At 43.6% G+C, this 22,397-nt stretch overlaps 10 protein-coding genes and 1 long non-coding RNA gene across 11 annotated transcripts; 10 read left to right on the forward strand and 1 right to left on the reverse strand.

Moving 5' to 3' along the window:
- The first annotated feature begins 867 nt into the window (after positions 1 to 867).
- Positions 868 to 1,662, forward strand: LOC136351609 (uncharacterized). Its single transcript, XM_066303799.1, has one exon. The coding sequence runs from the start codon at positions 868 to 870 to the stop codon at positions 1,660 to 1,662; it is 795 nt and encodes a 264-aa protein (XP_066159896.1).
- Positions 1,663 to 2,550: 888 nt separating this feature from the next.
- On the forward strand, positions 2,551 to 4,401 carry LOC4346258 (uncharacterized). The gene has a single exon (XM_015793876.3). It carries the CDS (start codon positions 3,563 to 3,565, stop codon positions 4,268 to 4,270), a length of 708 nt encoding a protein of 235 aa, XP_015649362.1. The 5' UTR covers positions 2,551 to 3,562; the 3' UTR covers positions 4,271 to 4,401.
- Positions 4,402 to 5,091: 690 nt separating this feature from the next.
- LOC107277740 (uncharacterized) lies at positions 5,092 to 6,257 on the forward strand. The gene has a single exon (XM_015792819.3). It carries the CDS (start codon positions 5,402 to 5,404, stop codon positions 6,113 to 6,115), a length of 714 nt encoding a protein of 237 aa, XP_015648305.1. The 5' UTR covers positions 5,092 to 5,401; the 3' UTR covers positions 6,116 to 6,257.
- An 819-nt stretch (positions 6,258 to 7,076) lies between these two features.
- On the forward strand, positions 7,077 to 7,964 carry LOC4346259 (uncharacterized). The gene has a single exon (XM_015792820.3). The coding sequence runs from the start codon at positions 7,132 to 7,134 to the stop codon at positions 7,834 to 7,836; it is 705 nt and encodes a 234-aa protein (XP_015648306.1). The 5' UTR covers positions 7,077 to 7,131; the 3' UTR covers positions 7,837 to 7,964.
- A 120-nt stretch (positions 7,965 to 8,084) lies between these two features.
- Positions 8,085 to 8,635, reverse strand: LOC136351316 (uncharacterized). The gene is made up of 2 exons (XR_010734322.1): positions 8,500 to 8,635; positions 8,085 to 8,369 (listed from the first exon to the last, which is right to left on the reverse strand). It is a non-coding gene; the product is annotated as an uncharacterized lncRNA (long non-coding RNA).
- Positions 8,636 to 9,027: 392 nt separating this feature from the next.
- On the forward strand, positions 9,028 to 10,813 carry LOC4346262 (uncharacterized). The gene has a single exon (XM_015795009.3). It carries the CDS (start codon positions 9,797 to 9,799, stop codon positions 10,652 to 10,654), a length of 858 nt encoding a protein of 285 aa, XP_015650495.2. The 5' UTR covers positions 9,028 to 9,796; the 3' UTR covers positions 10,655 to 10,813.
- Positions 10,814 to 11,746: 933 nt separating this feature from the next.
- Positions 11,747 to 12,718, forward strand: LOC107275728 (uncharacterized). Its single transcript, XM_015795008.3, has one exon. The coding sequence runs from the start codon at positions 11,840 to 11,842 to the stop codon at positions 12,569 to 12,571; it is 732 nt and encodes a 243-aa protein (XP_015650494.1). The 5' UTR covers positions 11,747 to 11,839; the 3' UTR covers positions 12,572 to 12,718.
- Positions 12,719 to 13,037: 319 nt separating this feature from the next.
- On the forward strand, positions 13,038 to 14,536 carry LOC107277410 (uncharacterized). The gene has a single exon (XM_026027560.2). It carries the CDS (start codon positions 13,692 to 13,694, stop codon positions 14,394 to 14,396), a length of 705 nt encoding a protein of 234 aa, XP_025883345.1. The 5' UTR covers positions 13,038 to 13,691; the 3' UTR covers positions 14,397 to 14,536.
- Positions 14,537 to 15,370: 834 nt separating this feature from the next.
- On the forward strand, positions 15,371 to 16,982 carry LOC107275591 (uncharacterized). The gene has a single exon (XM_026027558.2). The coding sequence runs from the start codon at positions 16,133 to 16,135 to the stop codon at positions 16,838 to 16,840; it is 708 nt and encodes a 235-aa protein (XP_025883343.1). The 5' UTR covers positions 15,371 to 16,132; the 3' UTR covers positions 16,841 to 16,982.
- Positions 16,983 to 17,531: 549 nt separating this feature from the next.
- LOC4346264 (uncharacterized) lies at positions 17,532 to 18,645 on the forward strand. Its single transcript, XM_015795010.3, has one exon. The coding sequence runs from the start codon at positions 17,793 to 17,795 to the stop codon at positions 18,498 to 18,500; it is 708 nt and encodes a 235-aa protein (XP_015650496.1). The 5' UTR covers positions 17,532 to 17,792; the 3' UTR covers positions 18,501 to 18,645.
- Positions 18,646 to 19,144: 499 nt separating this feature from the next.
- On the forward strand, positions 19,145 to 20,275 carry LOC107275592 (uncharacterized). Its single transcript, XM_026027559.2, has one exon. The coding sequence runs from the start codon at positions 19,419 to 19,421 to the stop codon at positions 20,124 to 20,126; it is 708 nt and encodes a 235-aa protein (XP_025883344.1). The 5' UTR covers positions 19,145 to 19,418; the 3' UTR covers positions 20,127 to 20,275.
- Positions 20,276 to 22,397: the final 2,122 nt, after the last annotated feature.

The following is a 22,397-nucleotide window of genomic DNA, read 5'->3' on the forward strand; positions in this document are numbered from 1 at the left end:
ATTTCTAAATCTAAACCTATTGGTGTGGCAAAACGATACAGACACATCCACTACAGGTAGGGTGGCGTGGCTAAAATGTTCAGATTCGGAAAAAATATTTTTAAAATTAAAAATTAAAAAAGAATAAAAAAAGTAATAACAATTCCATGATGAATTGAGAAAACAAAAGCCAGGATGTCAGCATGTTGTCATCTGTTGCATCAGTGGAGACAAGACAAACCAGTTTCACAAACCTGGTGAGAAAGTGACACGTACATGTATTAGGTGAGAGAGACAGCATCAATCAGACGAAACACAGCAGAGAAAAACCTTAATCATGATTATACTTATACAGATACAGATAATGCTGTATCAGGCCAGCGTATGAACGTATCTGACGATGTCATGCACGTCAGAGCACAAATTAATCAACTTTAATTCGTTTGTTTAATCCGATTGCAGGATCCCCAAAGATCTCCTCCTCCCCTCCTTCGCTGGTACGGCCGTGCAATCATTCATTCAAATTCGCGCGCGAACCCACTCGTCGGCTTCGCGCGCTTCCGTGGAGACGCGCCACGCGTCCCTAGCCGAGCTCGTCGTCAAGCTCCAACCACTCGTGGTTGCAACTGCTCGACGCTTCCTAGTACGTACGTGGTGCGTCGCCGTCGTCGCCGTCGCGCGCTCGTGCGGTGTGGGTGCCGCGCCCACGGGAGGCATGCCAGCCAGGCCTTGCCGGCGAGGCAGGCCGTACCGACATGCCAGCGATGAGATTCTTCCGGCGGCTCAGGATATATATCGCATCTGTCCATGGTGCATGCATTCGTCTTCCTCGATCGATCGCCATTAATTCCCAAGAATTGAGGGAAGCTAGTGTGGTGATCTGCAGCTATGGAGGAGCAGCAGCTGTGCAGGCTGAGGCAGAACGTGGCGTCGTCGTCGTCGTCTTCCTCGGCGGCGGCGGCGATGGCCGGCGCGCTGGAGGGCGTGGCGCGGGTGTACGAGCACGTCGGGCCGCTCGTGCGGTTCGCCTGCGCCGAGCAGGTGGAGGAGGAGCTGGAGGCGTCGGTGGCGCTGCTCGACGCGTGCGCCGCAGCGAGGGACAGCCTGCGGGCGATGCGCGCCTGCGCGCTTGACCTCGAGGTGGCCGTCCGCCGAGGCGACGCCGCCGGCGCCCAGAGCGCGGCGAGCGCCTACGCGCGCCTCGCCAGGAAGGCGCGCGCCGACGTCAAGAAGCAGCAGCGCCGCCTCACGAACAGCAGGAGGCGCGAGCGGCCAACCCGCGACGGCGACGACGCGCAGTCGCTGCAGGAGGCGCGGCGGCTCGCCGTGGACGTGCTCGACCGCGTCGTGGCGGCGGCGGCGGCGGGCGGCGCCACCGGGCCGAGCAGGTGGTCGACGTGCGTGGCGCGCGCGTTCAGGAACAGGACGCGCGTGGCGTGCGAGGACGCCGAGGAGATCGCGGCCGCCTCGCCGCCGGCGTTGGCTCACCTGTACTGCAGCTCGTTGCCGTCCAAAGATCTCCACGACGGCGGCGAGACGGCGGCGCGGGTGCAGAAGCAGCTGAGAACGCTGGGAGACACGATCCAGAGGCTGGAGGATGGGCTGGAGCTACTCTTCAGGCGACTCGTGCATTGCAGAGTCTTCTTGCTCAACATGTGCAGCTCACTGTCAGAGTGTGTATGAACAGATCAGAGCTCAAAAAATGCAAGAGCTGCATGTACAGTAGATAGCTGTCAGCTATAATTTTGACACCTGGATATGAGTATATGGTGAACAATAAAAAATAGCAGTAGAAAATTTTGAGCCATTCTCTTGGACTACTGTGCTCTCCGATGCCATCATACCCATCGAAAGGAAGAAGAAAAGATCAGAATTCTCATGTCACATATGCTGATGAACACAATTTAGCTTTGTTTCATAACTACTACTCCTTTAGTCTTTTACATTCGTACATGTACGAAATTATTTGTTGTGAAACAACTTTCACATAAACTGGACTAACAATCAGTCATTAACTAAGGCTGCGTTCGTTCATTGGAGATAGGGGAGATTGTCACTCGTTTTCCGCGCGTACGCTTTTCAAACTACTAACCGGTGCGGTTTTTGCAAAAAATTTCTATAAAAAAGTTATTTAAAAAAATCATATTAATCCATTTTTGAAGTTTAAAATAATTAATACTCAATTAATCATGCGCTAATGACTCATCTCGTTTTGCGTATCTTCCCAATCCTCTCTCCCTCAAACACAGCCTAAGTTTTGGATGCACAACGTGCACACCATCTAACAAATTCCACTTAAAATTCTAGAAAAAACTGTACATGTGCTTCCAATAGTACTACACATACATGTAAAGTCTCCGCTTCAAAGTTATTTTTATTTCATCCGTTTTTTTTTATAAAACTAATAGTTTTAAGAATATAAGTAAGTTAGAATTTGGTCTCTCTCTATATATAATGAATTTTTTAAAGAGACTTCACACACAATTACAATACTATTGGAAATACATGTATAATTTTTTCAAGAATTTTTGAGGATGCACCCGAAACTTATTTGCATAGGATAGGTTACCTCCTTAAGTAGACTAGTGTCAGAGTAATATATTACCAGCTCAGTTTTTTCGCGAACGCGCAAAAGGATTACACGTCAATATATTAGAAGAAAAAGAATTTTTGTTACAAGGGAAGGGAGAAAAAGCAAAGCCAAAAACTGAAGCTTAGGAACTACTGCGGCAGCTAAAAGCAACTCCTAAACAGCGGGAAGGGGCAAAGCCACGCTATCAGCTCAGCTTCACATAGTTCTTTTCACTTAGCCAAAGTAGAGTTATTCACACTGTTCCCTGAAGCTGGAGCAAATTAGAGGATTGCATCTTCCGGCTGTCTTTTTGATGTCACAAATTTTCAGACTATTTGAGATCATTTGCAGTATGAGGAATCTCCGATGAGCCCGCTGGCATGATGGAGAAGTCCTACTTAGAGTTGTAGACAAAGCATTGGACATAAAAGAAAAAAAAATCCTACAGACAGAGCAACAGGATCAACGAGTAGTGAACCTCCAATGTTGCCAAACAAGTGATGATGTGTTGCTTCAGATGTTCATTTGATCAGATATGCTCAGATCCTTACAACTTGGCAGGTGAATACAAATGGTGGATCCTGCTTACGATATCTGAAACAAGTTTCAACAATCAACACCGATGAAACTTCCACGTACCTCTGTTGTTTCGTTCTTTTTGTGCTTTTGTCATCCATAAGAACCCAACAGTACAATCTCTTGAGCGTGCAGCTTACTCTGCTTGCAATGCATGAGACATGACAACACAGCAAAGGTTAGTTAGCAGTGTACCTGGAATTAGACAACATCTGAAGGGCATCACCTTGTCTGCAGCTGCATTGGCCATGCAATCAAAGAGCAGATGGGAGAGCAGAGCAGTGGAGATTCCTGCTGTCTCTGCATAATTTGCCTCATACCATCTTCTCAACCTCCTGATTATAAGTAGGGAGAGTTGGAGCATTAGCACCACCAGTTCATCATCTGCTCCCAACACTCAGAGTCTGAGGCATAGCACCAAATTTCATTCCAAACATGGCTGGCCATCAAAGATCGACAAGCCTGCCGTCTATGCCTCACCCCAACTACATCAAGATCGAAGAAGAGCTGCGCAACATATGCTCAGGCATCTCATCGCCATCCGCCACCATCGAAATGGTGTCTGACGCTCTGAGGAGGCTTGGTGGCGTCTACAACTGCATCAACGAGATCATAAGCTTGCATAGCAACCAAGCACATGGCAAGAAGCTGGAGGAAGAGATGGAGCGGTCTCTGGAGGTGCTGGATCTTTGCAGCGCCATGCAAGAGATGTTCGCTGACCTGAAGATGACCATCCAAGAGCTGCAGATGGTTCTCAACAGGGGAGACCATGCAGTTGTTCAAGTGAAGGCTCAGTCATACATCCGCCTGGTGAAGAAGGCTAAGCATCACCTGAAGAAGGCCAGCAACAAGTCTACCTCTGATGAGGATGGAAGGCTTGTCAGTCTGTTGACAACAGCGAGAGGGATCACTGCCTCGGTCCTGAAATCTGCCCTAGAGCTCCTGTCGAAGCAAATCTCCACCTGCAATCCAAGCAAGTGGTCTCTTATCTCCAAATCGTTCCAGAAGGCCAAAGTTTCATGCGAGGAGGTGCAATTGCAGGCATTAGAGTTGGGCATCGTTGGCCTAGAGAGCGGAGCTGAGAATCTGTTCAGGAGATTGATCCAAACCAGGGCTTCCCTTCTGAACACTCTTAGCTCATAGATGCTCCATTGGCATTGGCATCCAACTTTTATAGGACCTGTCAATCACCACAAATTTTGAATAATATGTACGTAAGTCTAAATGTATAGCAAGATACATAATTGAGAAGGCATGCATTGCTTCCTTGCAAAAAGAAATTACACAGTTTTGTTAACATGTGATTTGTTCCTTCTCTACCATCTTGGAGCCTGTGTTTACCCTATCAACTTATGAACAAGTGGCACATTATCTCTATCCAGGTGTACAATCGGAAGCTACGCAAACTGACTTGACTACTGTGACAACGATTGTTTGATTTCTCAACACTTCCTTGCACGCCTGCAAACTCTTAAAATATCTCAAAAAATTTTGCCAGATGATGATTGCATTCGTGTGCAAGTGTTGCATCCTAGAAAGTTCTTGTCAAAATTTAAGCTAACTAATCAAGTCACATTTCTGCTGTATGCTTAGCTGCTCACTGCTACCTTCCCTAATAAATATGATTTGACATGATCGTGTCATATCTATCCAACCGAAACTTTGATATTACAAGATAAATTATACTGGTTGTTGAGTCAAGAATGCGTGCACTTGCATGGTCATCCTTTCTGTGGATAGCTGGAACATGCCAGCGATGCTGCTGCTGCTGCTGCTGCATGAGAGATGAATGTTCAACTCGTCCTAATGTAGGAGTATCAGAAGAAAACCAAAATAATTATTTCCTCACCAGCACCAAAAGGCTGCTTTTCCTCCTTCCTTCCTGATGATGTATCTGGATCTGAAATCAAACTAAACCCTCGTGCAAGTATACTGTCATCAATAGTTGAGACATGACAGGCTCATAAGCTCACTCATTAGCATTTGTTGCACTAATTAAAAATCAGATGAATAACAACATGTCTAGGCTTGAATGGCTATGTTTCAGAACAGATCACTTATTATGACAACGCACAATGCAGGGAGGTTAGTAGATGAGATTCTTTCTGTCGATTGCTCTGTTCAAACCCAATCACGTTTTTGGTTCTGCTTCTTCAGTTATAAATAAGAGAGGAGCCAAAGTGTTTGAGTACCAGCAAAGTGCATCTTCTCTCTTCCTTGCTCTTCTCTTCCCATTCCCACAGAAGAAAATAACACCAAAGCTTCAATCCCGACATGGCTTGCCATCAAAGGTCTGCAAGCGTGCCTTCCAGCCCTTGCTCAAATGATACCACAATTGAGCAGCAGCTCCAGACCCTAAACACAGTCGTCTCTTCACCATCAGCAACCATCGACACGATGTGCGATGGTTTGAGGAAGCTTGGAGATATCTACAACTCCATTGAGGAGCTGATTTGCACACCTAGTAACCAAGTTAGCCTTTGCCAGAAGCTGCAAAGGAAGTTGGTGGAGGAAGAGCTTGGACGGTCACTCGTCTTGCTTGACCTCTGCAATGCCATGCAAGAAAGCTTCATGGAGTTGAGGATGAGTGTACAAGAGATGATGTTGGCCATCAAAAGGGGAGAAGATGCGTCTGCTCAAGTCAAGGCATACATCCGGCTAGCCAAGAAGGCGCGGAAGCAATTCAAGAAGGTCAGCAAAAAGACTGCTTCTGATAAGATGGACTGTAGGGTGGTAAAGCTACTAGCAGAAGCAAGAGAAATCACCGTCTCATTGCTTGAGTCTACATCCTGTTTCCTGTCGAAGAAAATTGAGACGCCTAAGTGGTCTCTTGTCTCCGCCACATTCCAGAAGAGCAAAGTCATGTGCGAAGAGGAGCAATTGCAGGAATTGGAGCTCACTATCAAAGACCTTGAGAGTGGAGCAGAACTTCTGTTCAGGAGATTGATCCAGGGCAGAGTTTCTCTTCTGAATACTCTTAGCTCATAGGCAACCTGAGCTCCAATACCCTGTGATAGGCCTCCACTTTTTAAAGGATCAGTCGATCACAACAATTTTGCAACATGTATAGTCTTGTGGATATGTATACAAAGTTCACTAAATTAAAAAGAAAGAGAAGCAATTTTGTCAATTTCATGCTATGAGTCTTTGGTATTATTCACATCATGACTGATTGACGTTTCTCATAACTAAAATATAGGTATTGTGCCTCAAACATACCATCCATTTACAGGGCAAAAGAACAACCTAAGATCCGGGCCGTTCCAGCCAAGTAAAATTTTGTGCCTCTTATAATTTTTTGATGTTAAAACAAAAGTGACATGTCTCCATAAGGTTATCAACTTGTTATTACAGCCTTGCGGGCTTCACGTTAATGGTTTTTTTTTATGGGAACAAAGGTTATGTTAACTCACATGTTCCTCTAGCGGAAGATCCTTCTGAAATGGATCTTGCTCTACTCAGCTGAAACATGCCAGCTCCAACACACGAGCTACAACCCGGTAATTAGCATTATCATTTATATTTACTGATGGAAACACCTACTAATGTCAAAGAGCAACAAGAATTGAACTAATACACATGCACTAATAATACTCAATTAAGAACCTGTTAATGGTTTTCCTTGCATTTCCCTCAAGACCCATCGTGACGGTTGGAACAAATGCAGATTCTTGCTACCTATAATTGCAACATGACAGAGTGTTAAGACCAGTTTGTGAAGTCTAGTGAACTAAATATGTGTACTTCACGTGAAAAGCCTTGATAATGCAGCACTTCTGCAGCATTAGCATGCAACTTCAACAGACAGCATCTGGGAAATCAAATGGCATGATTCTTTCTGTCTACCTTTCAAAAGATGCTCGCTCTCTCCCATTTCTTAAAAAATTGATGCTGTCTCAGTTGCTTCCAGTGTATAAATAGGCATCGCCTGAGGAGTAGAGACATCAAACCCAAGTTTCATCTTTCTTCCACATCTCCCAACTCTCGAATACTCCAATACAAAGATGGCTTGCCACCTAAGATCAGTCAGTTTGCCATCCAAGAGGCAATCCAATGAAGCTGAAATCGAGGATGAGCTGCAAAGCCTAGAGGCAAGCATCTCTTCACCCTCCACGACCATTGATGGTCTGAGGAGGCTTGGAGATGTCTACAATCAGATCGAGGAGATGATCCACTTGCCCAGCAACCAAGTTTTCTCTGCACAGCAAAGGAAAATGTTGGATGGGGAAATGGAGTGCTCCCTCGAGCTGATCGATCTCTGCAGTGCCATGCAAGAGAACTTCACCGAGTTGAAGACCATCATCCAAGATCTGCACGCGGCTCTCAGAAGAGGAGACAGTGCAAGCATTCAGGTCAAGATCCAATCTTTCACCCGCTTGGCCAAGAAGGCGCAGAAGCAATGCAAGAAGATGAGCAAGAAGACTACTTCTGACAAGGAGGACTGCAAGCTGATCAAGCTATTGATCAAGGCTAGAGTGCTCACCGTCTCTCTACTCGAGTCGACATCGTGCCACCTATCACAGCAACTAGTGGTTCCCAAGATGTTTCTTGTCTCTAAGGCATTCCAAAAGAAGAGATCAGTTGTTTGTGAGGAGGAGCAATTGCAGGCATTAGAGTGCATCATTGGAGATCTTGAGAATGGAGCCGAACTTCTGTTCAGGAGAATGATCCAGAGCAGAGTAGCGCTCCTAAACACTCTTAGCTCATAGATTCTCCTAAAGTGAAGACACTCTAACACCCTGTGATTGGCCTCCGCCTTTTAAAGGATCTGCCAATCTTTGTACATCTGTAAATGTATAGAACAAAAAGAGCAATTGAAAACAGCAGTTTTGATCTAGCCAGTGTCTCATCTCCAATCATTTATACATGCTTCTGATTTCTGATTTCAGTGGTATCTGATGATGTGATTTTGTGATGTGCTGATGTCCATAAAACTATGGGTAACAAAAAAAAAACATGAAAAAAACAGAAGATGTGAATTATTGTTGCAAGTGAAACACGATTTCTCTTCTCAGGAAGATAGAGAAAAAAGAGAGAGATTCGACTAGAATAAGTTATAAGTAGATGGAATCAACTTTCAACTGCTTAATGCTGTCCATTTCTGAACCTAAATGTTTGATTTCAAAGTGGCCATGTGACCTCGCACTTGTTTAATCCCATAATCAGCGCACGATCCTTCAATGGTGGATCATGCTGGCCTGCCCTGCATACACGCAGCATGCCAGATCCAACCCCACGAGGTCTGACCTTGTGATTAGCACCAATTAGTCTGTAATCATTCCCTAACCCAATCGCTAATGCGATAACGCAACAGTGGAAGGACGGCGGTAACCCACTGCAACGCTAATAAAAAAGTAGGGTTCCGAACTGACCTCCGGCGGGAAGCAGGCTGCGGGGGCTTGAGTGCTTGACCCTGCAGATCGCCGGCGACGGCGGCCGGTGGCCCTGTGGCGGCGCCGCCGCCGATGCGCCTCTCGTGAGTTTTTTTTTTTTTTGGTCTTTTATTTCGTTTTATTTTTATTTAGGGGCGGAAATTTGAAGAGACGCGTGGTGGGTTATGGGCCGTGTGGGCTTTACTATGGGCGTCACATGTCAATTTCGGCCCAAGCTGATGAGGAAGATGGAGGAGAATCAGAGAATGCGCATCTCGGGTCCTTTCACTTTGTTGACACTTTCAATTTTATCAAAACTTGGTAATGACGAAATTTGACCAATTTTGGCATTAATATATTTTGATATGTTTGGTTTAAAACCTTAAAAAGATTTTGGATTTAGAATCACCTAAAGATGCATGCACCTGTTTGGCTTAGTACCAGTGCGCTACTGGTTTCATTCTCGCCAATAACTGGAAAATGTATATGTGGTAATTAAGCTCTTAAGAGGCACCAACATTGTACTTGAAAAAGGATCAAACATGCATAATATCAAAATAAAAGGCATATGAACATCAAATACTAACCGCAGACAGCTGAAACATACTATAACAAAGACTGATGCCGGAAACTGATGTTGAAAAAACATAAACTCATCTACACGAACGGCACCTAATACACTGAAAAAATGCACTAAATGTGGATCATATCCATAATGAACACTTGAACAGAGAAATGTGCTGTACCATACAACTGAAACATGACAGCAATGCTGTGAAGACAACAGAGTGATATATAATGGCTGAAATGTCAATGGACCAAGGCTGTCATTTATAAGAACAACGAATCCTCTCACACAAGCAAGAACCAACCACGCCCTCGTGCAGATGAGTTTGCCACTTTGCCAACACAACCTAAGACATGAAGCATCAACTTGTTAGAGATGGTTGACAATGTCACAATGTGTCCTTATTTTGCAGCATGACAACTCACAACTGATAAGAACATTTTGCAGTTTAGCACGGCAGGCAGGAGTAACATGCTAGTGCAGAAACCGCATGATTGATTCTCCCATTTCATTGCATGCTTCATTGGTCTCACCATCTTGAACTTGAATTCAACACTAAGCAACCCGCTCGTGCAGCTGAGTTTGCCGCCAATAATCGGGACATGATGGTACAATCATTAGCTGAGCTAGAGATGCCTCTTACATGAAAAAAAACATCAGCTTGTCGAGGAGTTGGGTGGCTTCTGTTGCAGCAGCACAACAATTCCATGGCTGTCTACACAATCAGAAATGCCATTGCTTGAGCTCCTTTCGTTATATATACAGGCAAACCATGCCCAGGTCGACACCATTGCAGCACAGTTTCCTTTCTCTTCCTATCCATCTCCAGAGAAAAGAAAACAAGAGAAAAATATAATGGCATTCCATCTCAGATCTGCGAGTGCGCCATCCAGCCCACGGTCCAGCGAAACCAATGTCGAAGAACAGCTGCAGAGCCTAAAGGCAACAATCTCCTCACCTTCTTCAACCATCAGGACGATGAACGATGGCTTGAAGAGGCTTAAGAGCATCTATGATAGCATCGACGAGATCATGTGCATGCCTAGCAGCCAAGTTCTCCTTTGCCAGTCACAGAACAGGAAAGCAGTGGAGCAAGAGCTCGAGTGCTCTCTCGTCTTGCTTGACCTCTGCAAGGCTATGCAACAGAACTTTTCTGAGCTCAAGGCAAGCATCCAAGACATGATGTTGGTTATCAAGAGAGGAGAAGACGCAGCTGTTCAAGCCAATATTCCATCATGCATCCGCCTTGCCAAGAAGGCGCAGAAACAGTACAAGAAGATTAGCAAGAAGACTCTGTCACCTGATCAGGAGAGCTGCAGGGTGGTCAAGCTGTTGGCTGAAGCAAGAGAGACAGCCTTCTCAATGCTTGAAATCTCATCACATCTCCTCTCGAAGCAAACTGTGATGCCGAGTTATAGCAAGTGGTCTCTCGTCTCCAAGACATTCCAAAAGAGAAGAATTATCTGCGAGGAGGAGCAATTGCAGGCGTTGGAGTTGGACATTGTTGATCTTGAGAGCGGAATCGAGAATCTGTTCAGAAAATCGATCCAGAGCAGAGTTTCTCTTCTAAACGCTCTCAGCATGTAGATAGAATGATGGAACATTCCCAACTCTGACACCTGTGATTGGCGTCCGCCTATTAGAGGATTTGTTGATCACCAAAACAATTTTGTATGTTCACCTACATCATACATGAGGAAATGTACAGGAGTTCATTCAATGAATATTTCACTCTTTTGCCTCTAATTTCCCCCTTCACTTGACGCATACTGCTCTCAAACAATCACCGGACATTTGGAGCGCTTCACCTGAAGCATGTTCAAGCAAAAAAATAATAAATTAGTCAGAAGACACATACCATTTTTGGCTGTCATAATATATGCAATTAGTAATAAGTACACAGTTCCCACCTTGCCTTCGTAAAGCCATGGGATGGTCATGTCACCAGTATTCACATGAGACAGGAACAGGCACAAGATCCTTTGCTCCCCATATAACTAAATAGTTGTTGATAAATTGCTCAGCAATCAGATGCAATAGCACACATGGCACCAATACTAGTTGATTAGCAATCTCCATTAAATGGGTGCTGGAGCATACACGTATGACAAGGCTCAGTAATAGAATAAGCTGCCATGCTGATTCCTGCTGCCAATAACTGGAACATGACAATGTGACTCAGTTAGGCCTAATGCATCAGAAATTTGGACAGCACGTGGAATCATCTTGAGATTGCAGCAGATGCTGAATGCTGTGAGTGCAGAAGGCAGGCCAGCGATGTGATGCTGCACGAAGAACGTACCAGATAAGAACACATCATGGAGGTGAAGTCAACTGTTGCTTGGCCGAGCAAAGGAACAGCTCTTGTTCTCTTTCGTGGCAAGCTCATCAATCCCATGATCTGGATCTGGATCTAAATTTAAACTACATGCTCGTGCAATGAGTTTGCTGCCAATAGCCAGGACATGATAGACACAAGATGAGCTAGACATGCCACTTGCACTGTTACACACACTTGATTAACAAACATAAAATTCATCAGCTTGTCGAGGAGATGGGTGGCATCCGTTGCAGCAGCACATTACTTAAATGTAATTGAGATTCCAATGCTGTCTACAGAGTAGAGATGCCATTGCCTCTGCTTCTTCTTCTTCTTCTTCCGTTATATATAGAGATAAAGCTAACCGTGTCGACACCATTGTAGCATACCTTCTCCTCTTCCAACTTCAGAGAGAGGAGGAAAAAAAAAGTATTACAGCTTCCTCTGAAGACATGGCATTCCACCTGAGATCTGCAAGTGTGCCATCGAGCCCTCGCTCCAACGAAATCGATATCGAAGGGCAGCTCCAGAACCTGAAGGCAATTGTTTCTTCATCGTCTTCGACCATTGAGACAATGAGTAATGGCTTGAAGAGGATCGGGAATATCTACAGCTGCATCAATGAGATCATGTGCCTGCCAAGCAGCCATGTTGCAATTTGCCAGCCACTGCAGAGGAAAGCAGTGGAGCAAGAGCTTGAGCGCTCTCTCATCTTGCTCGATTTCTGCAATGCCATGCAGGAGAGCTTTTCCAACCTTAAGCAAAGCATTCAAGACATGCAGCTGATTATGAAGAGAGGAGATAATGCAGCTGTGCAAGTGAAGATCCAGTCTTATATCTGCCTTATCAAGAAGGCACAAAAACAGTTCAGGAAGATCAGCAAGAAGTCTTCTTCAGTTGATCTGGAAAGCTGCAGGGTGGTCAAGCTGTTGGCTGAAGCAAGAGAGATAGCTATCTTAATGCTTGAAACCTCATTCCATCTTCTCTCAAGGCAACTTGCGATGCCAAGTTCTAGCAAGTGGTCTCTTGTCTCCAAGACATTCAAGAAGAGAGCACTTTTCTGCCAAGAGGAGCAATTGCAAGTGTTGGAGTCGAACATTGCTGATTTAGACACTGGAGTCAAGAATCTGTTCAGGAAATCGATCCAGAGCAGAGTTTCTCTTCTCAACACTCTCAGCTTGTAGATAGATCATATACCACTTTGATCCCCTGTGACTGGTGTCCAAATTTTAAAGGATCTGCTGGTCACTGCAACATTTTAGCAATGTGTATATACATTAGAGGAATTGTACAGATATTAAGTTGAGAAACAAAGCACAGTATTTTATCTACTTCTTGTTGCATTTCATCCATGCTTTGACAGAAGCACCTAATTTTCTTATAAGATGCTTGCCATTATTGCCTGTTATAGAAGTAGTTAGCAAAGACTGTTCACTCTGATCTTTGAAATTATTTACTATTGTATGGCCACGTTATTCAGATGCCATATGTTGCACCAGCAACAAGCAAAGGATCCTTGTGTAGTGGATCTTGCTACCACAGAAAAAAACAAGCCAGCTTCAACACACGAGGTTGAGCGTGTAAGCAGACTGAATTGTGCATAGAAAAACACCTATGGAAATTAACAACTGCAACAAAACTAGAGAACACGCATGCCAGCAATAAAACTCAATTAGCACCCCATTAAAATAATACATTGAGCACACAAATATGTCAAGATCCACCAGTCAAGTGAACTAGCCTGCTGATTCTTGCTGCTAATTGTTGGAACATGACAATGTGATAGCTCATCGGGAGGACACGTAGTGCACTAAAAATATTGAACTGCACATGAGTGATGGAAAAGATTCTGCATGCTGCTGCCAGATCTCAAACCTTGAGAGCAAGTTCAATAGTATAGCCAACTACTAGCTCCAATTCATCTATAGCCAATCTAATAGCTCATTCATACAATAGTTACATACTACACTATTAATACCTAGTCCCACCTGTCATAGACATACTGCGTCTTGGAGTCCGTGCTACAGCTGGCTACAAATCTGTAGCCCGCTGCTCTTCTCTCTCCTGATTTATCTTCTTAAAATATGTTTGCAGCTGGCTTATAGCCTGCTATTGTACCTGCTCTGACAGACAGCATCTGGGAGGTGAACTGGCAGGATTCTGTTTGTCTACCCTCCAAATGATGCCATATCTTACAAATCCTCTGTATAAATAGACCTCAGCACATAGCTAGACACATCAAACCAAAACTTTCCCTTCCTCATCTCTCAGATTCAACAGAGAGACAAAGTTTTAGCCACAGACATGGCTTTCCACCAAAGATCAATTAGCTTGCCTTCTAGGCCTCTCTCCAAAGTTGAAGAGGAGCTTCACAGCATAGAGGCATGCATCTCTTCACCCTCCCTGACCATTGAGATGATCTCTGATGGTTTGAGGAGGCTTGAGGACATCTACAGCTCCATTGAGGAGATCATGTGCCTGCCTAGCAACCAAGTTTGCTCATCTGGGCAGAGGAGGTTGTTGGATGGAGAGATGGAATGCTCCCTTGAGCTACTGGATCTCTGCAACGCTATGAATGAGGTCTTCACCGAGTTGAAGGCCATCATCCAAGATCTGCAAGTGTTTCTCAGAAAAGGAGATGACGCAGTTCTTCAAGCCAAGATCCAGTCGTACATCCACTTGGTGAAGAAGGCAAAGAAGCATTCCAAGAAGACTTTGAAGAAGGTTGTGTTAGACAAGGAGTGCAGGATAGTCAAGCTCTTGAGCGAGGCTAGAGAGAACACCACATCTCTATTCGAGTCAACAATGCACCTCTTGTTGAAGCAAATCGAGATGCCAAAATTGTCCCTCATCTCCAGGGCATTCCAGAAGAAAAACCCAGTGATTTGCAATGAGGAGCAGTTGCAGGTGTTAGAGTGCTGCATCACAGATCTTGAGGCTGGAGCAGGACTTCTGTTCAGGAGATTGGTCCAGAGCAGGGTTACTCTCCTGAACATTCTTAGCTCATAGATGCTCGTCAAGATCTGTCACTCTTAAGACCCTGTGATTGGCATCCGCCTTTTAAAGGATTTGCTGATCCTTAGTATATGGTTAGACTTATAGTGTACAGAAAAAAGTTATACATGAAAGAAACAGAAATTTTGATCTAATTCTTGTCGTGCGCTCAATCCTCACATATTATTGAGATATATGATGTGATTATGCAACACGATGCCAGTATTATTGCCTTTGTGATGAATATAATTTGCACAACCCAACACATGAACTATGAAATATATGTGCCAAGTAATATTGTTTTCCTTTATTTTATTATTTTTATACTCCAAATGATTGCTGATATACTGATATGCCATATGGCCTCACACATTTTTCTTCTAGACATGAATATTTGGAAGCAAACAATTTGCGCTGGTCCACAACTGCCTAGTTGTTTATATATTCATGTGGCCATGTTACTTCACACCCGCCTAAGCCAATAATTAGTACATGATCTTAGTTTTGGTGCATCTCACGCTACATTCATGAAACATGCCAGGCCCAAGCTACAAAGCTAAAAGCTTGCAATCAGCACAATATTTTGTGGGTGTGTGTTCTTAGAGGTGGATCAGTGTTGATCCCTCCTTTTATATTTGTTTTCTTTCTTCTTAATGCAATGAAGCACAACACACCTGTGTTTTCAAGGAAAAAAAAGTTACATCCTAAATTTGCTGCATGATCACATAGCTTACCTAGTATTGTGTTCTTGTGTATATATTATTTTTACTGTTTTGGAGCACTGATACACATCTTGATAATAAAGCACGTTTTAATTAAGTTCAGAAGTAAAGAGAATTTCTTTTAAGCACAGAAAAACAGTATAATTATAGTGTGCACAGCAAGACACAGATTATCTTGAGACACATCTCAAGTTTATCTCAGCAACCACAATTTAACCATGCAATGTCCATGAAACTCATAACTCATTGGCTCACCAGGTATGTGCCTCGACTTGGAGAAAGACATATACTTATTGAGAAAGAACAAGATTTTGTCAACTTCTTGATTGATTACACTGTCTATGCAAGCTTTGGTACAAAAACATAATTTTCACAGAAGACTGATGTTCATCATTATTGACTGTTACATGAACAGTTAGCACAGATAGTTCCAATTCACTTTTGAAATGCTTTACTACGAAATAGTCACATAGCCAATGCTAGTTTCTATGCCAGTGGATCTTGCCCCCATAGCTAAAATAGGCCAGCTACCATAAACAAAGTTGAGCGGGCAAGCAGCATGGATTGCACATAATAGAACACATGTTGAAATTAACACGAGTATTAAGAAATAGATTATGCATGTATAAAAGATACTACTCTGGTAGCACTCTACTAAAATTATCCCATGAGAGCATGCAATTATGTCTAACATCCACAAGTAGAGTGAACTAACCTGCTGGTTCTTGTTGCCAATAGTTGGGACATGACAATGTGATAGCTCACTTGGAAGATAGATAGCAGTGCATAACAAATTATTATAACATACGAGAGATTCCATATGCTGCTGCCAGATCTCAAACCTTGAGAGACAGCATCGGGGAGGTGAACTGGCAGGATTCTGTTTGTCTACCATCCAAATGATGCTCTGCATTGCACATCAACTGAATAAATAGGCCTCAGCAAAAAGCTAGACATATCAAACCATAAGTTTCCTTTCCTTCTTATCTCTTGGATTCATCACAAAGCGCCAGAGTTTTTGAAACAGACATGGCTTTCCACCAAAGATCAATTAGTTTGCCTTCTAGGCCTCTCTCCAAAGTTGAAGAGGAGCTTCACAGCATAGAGGCATGCATCTCTTCACCCTTCCTGACCATTGAGATGATCTCTGATGGTTTGAGGAGGCTTGAGGACATCTACAGCTCCATTGAGGAGATCATGTGCCTGCCTAGCAACCAAGTTTGCTCATCTGGGCAGAGGAGGTTGTTGGATGGAGAGATGGAATGCTCCCTTGAGCTACTGGATCTCTGCAACGCTATGAATGAGGTCTTCACCGAGTTGAAGGCCATCATCCAAGATCAGCAAGTGTCTCTCAGAAAAGGAGATGACGCAGTTCTTCAAGCCAAGATCCAGTCGTACATCCACTTGGTGAAGAAGGCAAAGAAGCATTCCAAGAAGACTTTGAAGAAGGTTGTGTCAGACAAGGAGGAGTGCAGGATAGTCAAGCTCTTGAGCGAGGCTAGAGAGAACACTACATCTCTATTCGAGTCAACAATGCACCTCTTGTCGAAGCAAATCGAGATGCCAAAATTGTCCCTCATCTCCAGGGCATTCCAGAAGAAAAACACAATGATTTGCAATGATGAGCAGTTGCAGGTGTTAGAGTGCTGCATCGGGGACCTTGAGGCTGGAGCAGGACTTCTGTTCAGGAGATTGGTCCAGAGCAGGGTTACTCTCCTGAACATTCTTAGCTTATAGATATTCCTCAAGATCTGAAACTCTTAAGACCTTGTGATTGGCATCCGTCTTTTAAAGGATTTGCTGATCCTTACCATTTGTATATGTTATAGGCTTACTGTACAGAAAAGAAAACATACATGAAAGAGAGTTTTGATCTAATTCTTTCCATCCCCTGAGTCCTCACGTATCTCTGAGGTACATCATGTGATTATGCAAGCGATATTATTAATGTCTTTGTGATGAATATAAATCGCACAACATGGCAAATGAATTATAAAATATATGTGCCACATAAACGAAAATCTTTTCATTTTTTTTGCTGGCAAATTGATCTGTGATGTGCCATAGGGCTATCAAATGGCCATGTGGGTCATGCCACTCTGATACCATTTGTTGCCTCATTAGCAAGCAAAGGATCTTTATGCAGTAGATCTTGCTGCCACAGCTACAACAGGCCAGCTCCCATACACGAGGATGAGCGTGCAAACTGCATTAATTGCACATAATATAACAGTAGTTGGAATTAACAAAAGCATAAAAAGATAGATAGTGCACGTATCAGCAATACCACGGTGGTAGCAATAAATTAAAATAATCCTGGAGAGCATGCAATTATGTCAAGATCCACAAGTAGAGTGAACTAACCTGCTGGTTCTTGCTGCCGATAGTTGAGACATGACAATGTGATATCTCCCTTGGAAGAAAGATGGCAGTGCATTAAAAATTAGAACAACACACAAGAGATTCCATATGCTGTTTAATGTTGCTGCCAGATCTCAAACAATGATAGACAGCGTCAGGGAGCTGAACTGGAAGGATTCTTTTTGTCTACCATCCAAATGATGCTGTGTATAGCACATCCACTGAATAAATAGGTCTCAGCACAAAGCTAGACACATCAAACCATAAGTTTCCTTTCCTTCTCATCTATTGGATTCAACACAAAGAGGCAACATTTTTAGCAACAGACATGGCTTTCCACCAAAGATCAATTAGCTTGCCTTCCAGGCCTATCTCCAAAGTTGAAGAGGAGCTGCACAGCATTGAGGCATGGATCTCTTCACCCTCCCTGACCATCGAGACAATCTCTGATGGTTTCAGGAGGCTTGGGGACATCTACAGCTCCATTGAGGAGATCATGTGCCTGCCTAGCAACCAAGTTTGCTCATCCGAGCAGAGGAGGTTGTTGGATGGAGAGATGGAATGCTCCCTTGAGCTGCTGGATCTCTGCAACGCTATGAACGAGGTCTTCACCGAGTTGAAGGCCATCATCCAAGATCTGCAAGTGTCTCTCAGGAAAGGAGATGGTGCAGTTCTTCAAGCCAAGATCCAGTCATACATCCGCTTGGTGAAGAAGGCAAAGAAACACTCCAAGAAGACTCTGACGAAGGTTGTCTCAGACAAGGAGGACTGCAGGATAGTCAAGCTGTTGAGCGAGGCTAGGGAGATCACTACCTCTCTATTTGAGTCAACAACGCACCTCTTGTCGAAGCAAATTGCTACGCCAAAATTGTCTCTCATTTCTAAGGCATTCCAGAAGAAAAACCCAGTGATTTGCAATGAGGACCAGTTGCAGGTGTTAGAGTGCTCCATCAGAGATCTTGAGGCTGGAGCAGGACTTCTGTTCAGGAGATTGGTCCAGAGCAGGGTTACTCTCCTCAACATTCTTAGCTCATAGATGCTCCTCAAGATCTGTCACTCCTAAAACCTGCGATTGGCGTCCACCTTTTAAAGGATTTGCTGATCCTTACCTTGTATATGTCATAGATTTATAGTGTACAGAAAAAAAGTTATACATGAAAGAAACAGAAATTTTGATCTAATTGTGCGCTCAATCCTCATGATGTGATTATGCAACAAGATGCCAAAAGCCGTTGTGATGAATATAATTTGCGCAAGCCGGCACATGAATTATCAAATATATGTGCCGCGTTAGCAATTCTACTTTCATTTCTTTTATATTTTATAGTCAAATTGATAATGATGTGCCATAGGGCTGTGAAATGCCCATGTGGGCCATGTAACTCTGATGCTGTTTGTTGCCTCACTAGCAAGCAAAGGATGCATGTACTGTGGATCTTGCTGCTGCAGCCGAAACAGACCAGCTCCAATACACGAGGTTAAGCGTGTAAGCAGCATGGATTGCACTTATTAGAACACAAGTTGAAACTAACAAGAGCATTAATAATTAGATAACACGCATGTCAACTATAATACTCTGGTATCACGCTATTAAAATAATCCCTTGAGAGCATGCAATTATTCCAAGAACCACCGGTAGAGTGAACTAACCTGCTGATTCTTGCTGCCGATAATTGGGACATGACAATGCGATAGCTCACTTGGAAGATAGACGGCAATGCATTAAAACATTGAACAACAAAGAGACTTGCAACAGCCAGATCTCAAAACCATGACAGACAGCATCAGGGAGTTGAACTGCCAGTATTCTATTTGTCTACCATCCAATTGATGTAGTGTCTTGCACATCCTCTGTATAAATAGGTCTAACCACAAAGCTAGACACATCAAACCAAGACTTTCCTCTCCTTCTCAGCTCTCAGACTCAACAGAGAGACAGAGCTTAGCAACACACATGGCTTTCCACCAAAGATCAGTTAGCTTGCGTTCCAGGCCTCTCTCCAAAGTTGAAGAGGAGCTGCACAGCGTAGAGGCATGCATCTCTTCACCCTCCCTGACCATCGAGGCAATCTCCGATGGTCTGAGGGGGCTCGGGGACATCTACTGCTCAATTGAGGAGATCATGTGCCTGCCTAGCAACCAAGTTTGCTCACCACAGCAAAGGAAGTTGTTGGATGGAGAGATGGAATGCTCCCTTGAGCTACTGGATATGTGCAACACTATGAGCGAGGTCTTCACCGAGTTGAAGGCCATCATCCAAGATCTGCAAGTGTCTCTCAGAAAAGGAGATGATGCAGTTCTTCAAGCCAAGATCCAGTCATACATCCGCTTGGTGAAGAAGGCAAAGAAACATTCCAAGAAGACTCTGAAGAAGGTTGTCTCGAACAAGGAGGACTGCAGGATAGTCAAGCTATTGAGAGAGGCTAGAGAGATTACTACCTCTCTATTCGAGTCAACTACACACCTCTTGTCGAAGCAAATTGCTATGCCTAAATTGTCTCTCATCTCCAAGGCATTCCAGAAGAAAATCCCAGTGATTTGCAATGAGGAGCAGTTGCAGGTGTTAGAGTGCTGCATCAGAGATCTTGAGGCTGGAGCAGGGCTTCTGTTCAGGAGATTGGTCCAAAGCAGGGTTACTCTCCTGAACATTCTTAGCTCATAGATACTCAAGATCTGTCACTCTTAATACCCTGTGATTGGCATCCGCCTTTTAAAGGATTTGCTGATCCTTCCATCTGTATATGCCATAGAATAGAATTACTGTACAGGAAAATAAAATATACATGAAAGAGATACAAAGTTTTGATCTAATTCTTGCCGTGTGCTCAGGCTTCACATATTGCTGAGATACAAGATGTGATTACGCAATGTGCTGTCAGTATTATTGCCTTTGGGATTAATATACAACGGACAATCCAACAAATGAGTTATGAAATATATGTGCCATGCTAGTGATATTATTTTCATTTCTTTTGTATTTTTACAGTCAAATTAATCCATAGGGATATACATGCTATACCTCTAGACATGAGGATTGCAGACAAATACCCATAGTGTCCTAGTTGTTTATATATTCTATTGAAGACTTTTTTTTTTATATTCATGTGGCCATGTTACCTCACACCTGTTTAAGTCCATTAATTAGTGCCCAATCAGTGTTTGGTGCATTTTGCATTACATTCATGAAACCTGCCAGGCCCAACCTACATGGATTAAAGCTTGCAATTAGCACAGTGACTACCTGCCAATGTCCGTTGCATTATCGCACGACCTAGCATGGTATGCATCCTTTTTATTTTATTTATATTTTTTGGACACATATATATGCATCAAGTTCAGAAGTATTTTTTTTCCCCTAAAAAAATGTTTAAACATAGATGAGTTATGGTTCAAAATAAAATATGTCAGACGAGTGAGAAAACTGCACGCAGATTGGAGAAATCCAAACTGCCGCAAAATGATTTGCAAAACCATGTCGCAGATGCTTCCATGGAAGCCTGAATCACATCCACTCATGAACTCAGCCATCAACAATAGAGAAGAATAAAAATGATTCACAAGGCATTGCGGCACACAGATTACGGAGAAATAAAGTGGTAGATGCATGCATACCTCGGCTGGACCCCCTGGGTTCTGGAGGGTAAACAGCGGCCGCGGATTTCTCCCATCGTCCTGGGGGAATCCATGGGGGCGGACATCGCCGCCGCCGCCGCCGGTGGCGCCGGAGCGGACTCTCTCTCCCCTCCGCCCTTTCTCGCCGGAGCCTTCTCCGGTGGTGGGAGTCTGGGAGACGAGACGAGACGAGTAGGCAGTAGTAATTTCTTCTGGGCCGTGGGCTTACTTGTATTTGGGCCTGGTGGGTTTTTCCGGTATCTCATATTAGGCCCACTACAAAATTGGGCCCAACACAATCAAAATCAAAATGAACATCGCTGAATAAAAAGTGATTCAAAATTAAGGGCACTGGAGGATGCCCCGTGCGTTGCTGCGGGACTTGGTTAACATTAATTTGTTAGATAGGAGGTACAATCTCAAGAAGAAACGGAAGAAACAAATGGCTTTCTTGGAGAAATTCTTTTTAGCAACCCTATCCAAATTTTGTAAATAATTTAGGTAGCACATTCAAAGCATAAGCTACGAAGAAGCAGAATGGGCATTCGGCCATAAAGCTCTTTTATACGGATTGATGAGCCGGATACATGTAGATGTGTGTGGAGATGGGCCAATATGTTTACGTGGGCTACATTTGGTACTGAGTAGGCGGAGAGACTCACCCGATGCTTGATGGATTGGGCTCTATGCTGCGTTCCATCCAACGGCTGAGAAGCAATCTAACGCATTCATCCAACGGTTTACAATTGATGATGACGTGGAAGTATGAGGTTTGAGCTTTTGGTATTGACTTTATAGAAAGAAGGGATTACTACCAAAATCAACTTTTCCTAAATTGGCAATACCAAAACTATGGTAGAATAAGATAAATGTATTGTTGCTAAAATTACCTATTTGATAATAAACTAAATGCAACTATATATTTGTCAATTTTATTAAACAATCCATAGACTAAATGCAACTATATATTTATCAATTTTATTAAATAATCTATAGTTTAAAATGGCATCAATCTGAATACACTCTAATAGCCAAATTTGCCTCGCTAATACTACTGCGTATATTAGCTGCTTGGAATTGTTCATGACAGCTTCGAATGCAAGCTCTCAACTAGAGATCGATGAACACACGCGATGCAGGATTTTTGCATCCGTTGCATCGCGGCACAGCATTGTACGCATCGTCCAACTAGAAGATCCTTGCTGCCGGCTGGTAATTCAGCCATTTTTTGCCGGGTCGGCGCAAGTACACCGACCAAATTTTATTAAGACAGAAAGAATTTATAGATTTTACATGATATTATACTGTCGAGTCGGGAATA

Source organism: Oryza sativa, chromosome 8, assembly GCF_034140825.1.
Source record: "Oryza sativa Japonica Group chromosome 8, ASM3414082v1".
NCBI classification, from domain to species: Eukaryota; Viridiplantae; Streptophyta; class Magnoliopsida; order Poales; family Poaceae; genus Oryza; species Oryza sativa.

What these genes read in the sequence shown, in the direction of transcription:
- LOC136351609 (XM_066303799.1), top strand. Translation starts at nt 868, where the DNA reads ATGGAGGAGCAGCAGCTGTGCAGGCTGAGGCAGAACGTGGCGTCGTCG.
- LOC4346258 (XM_015793876.3), top strand. Translation starts at nt 3,563, where the DNA reads ATGGCTGGCCATCAAAGATCGACAAGCCTGCCGTCTATGCCTCACCCC.
- LOC107277740 (XM_015792819.3), top strand. Translation starts at nt 5,402, where the DNA reads ATGGCTTGCCATCAAAGGTCTGCAAGCGTGCCTTCCAGCCCTTGCTCA.
- LOC4346259 (XM_015792820.3), top strand. Translation starts at nt 7,132, where the DNA reads ATGGCTTGCCACCTAAGATCAGTCAGTTTGCCATCCAAGAGGCAATCC.
- LOC4346262 (XM_015795009.3), top strand. Translation starts at nt 9,797, where the DNA reads ATGCCATTGCTTGAGCTCCTTTCGTTATATATACAGGCAAACCATGCC.
- LOC107275728 (XM_015795008.3), top strand. Translation starts at nt 11,840, where the DNA reads ATGGCATTCCACCTGAGATCTGCAAGTGTGCCATCGAGCCCTCGCTCC.
- LOC107277410 (XM_026027560.2), top strand. Translation starts at nt 13,692, where the DNA reads ATGGCTTTCCACCAAAGATCAATTAGCTTGCCTTCTAGGCCTCTCTCC.
- LOC107275591 (XM_026027558.2), top strand. Translation starts at nt 16,133, where the DNA reads ATGGCTTTCCACCAAAGATCAATTAGTTTGCCTTCTAGGCCTCTCTCC.
- LOC4346264 (XM_015795010.3), top strand. Translation starts at nt 17,793, where the DNA reads ATGGCTTTCCACCAAAGATCAATTAGCTTGCCTTCCAGGCCTATCTCC.
- LOC107275592 (XM_026027559.2), top strand. Translation starts at nt 19,419, where the DNA reads ATGGCTTTCCACCAAAGATCAGTTAGCTTGCGTTCCAGGCCTCTCTCC.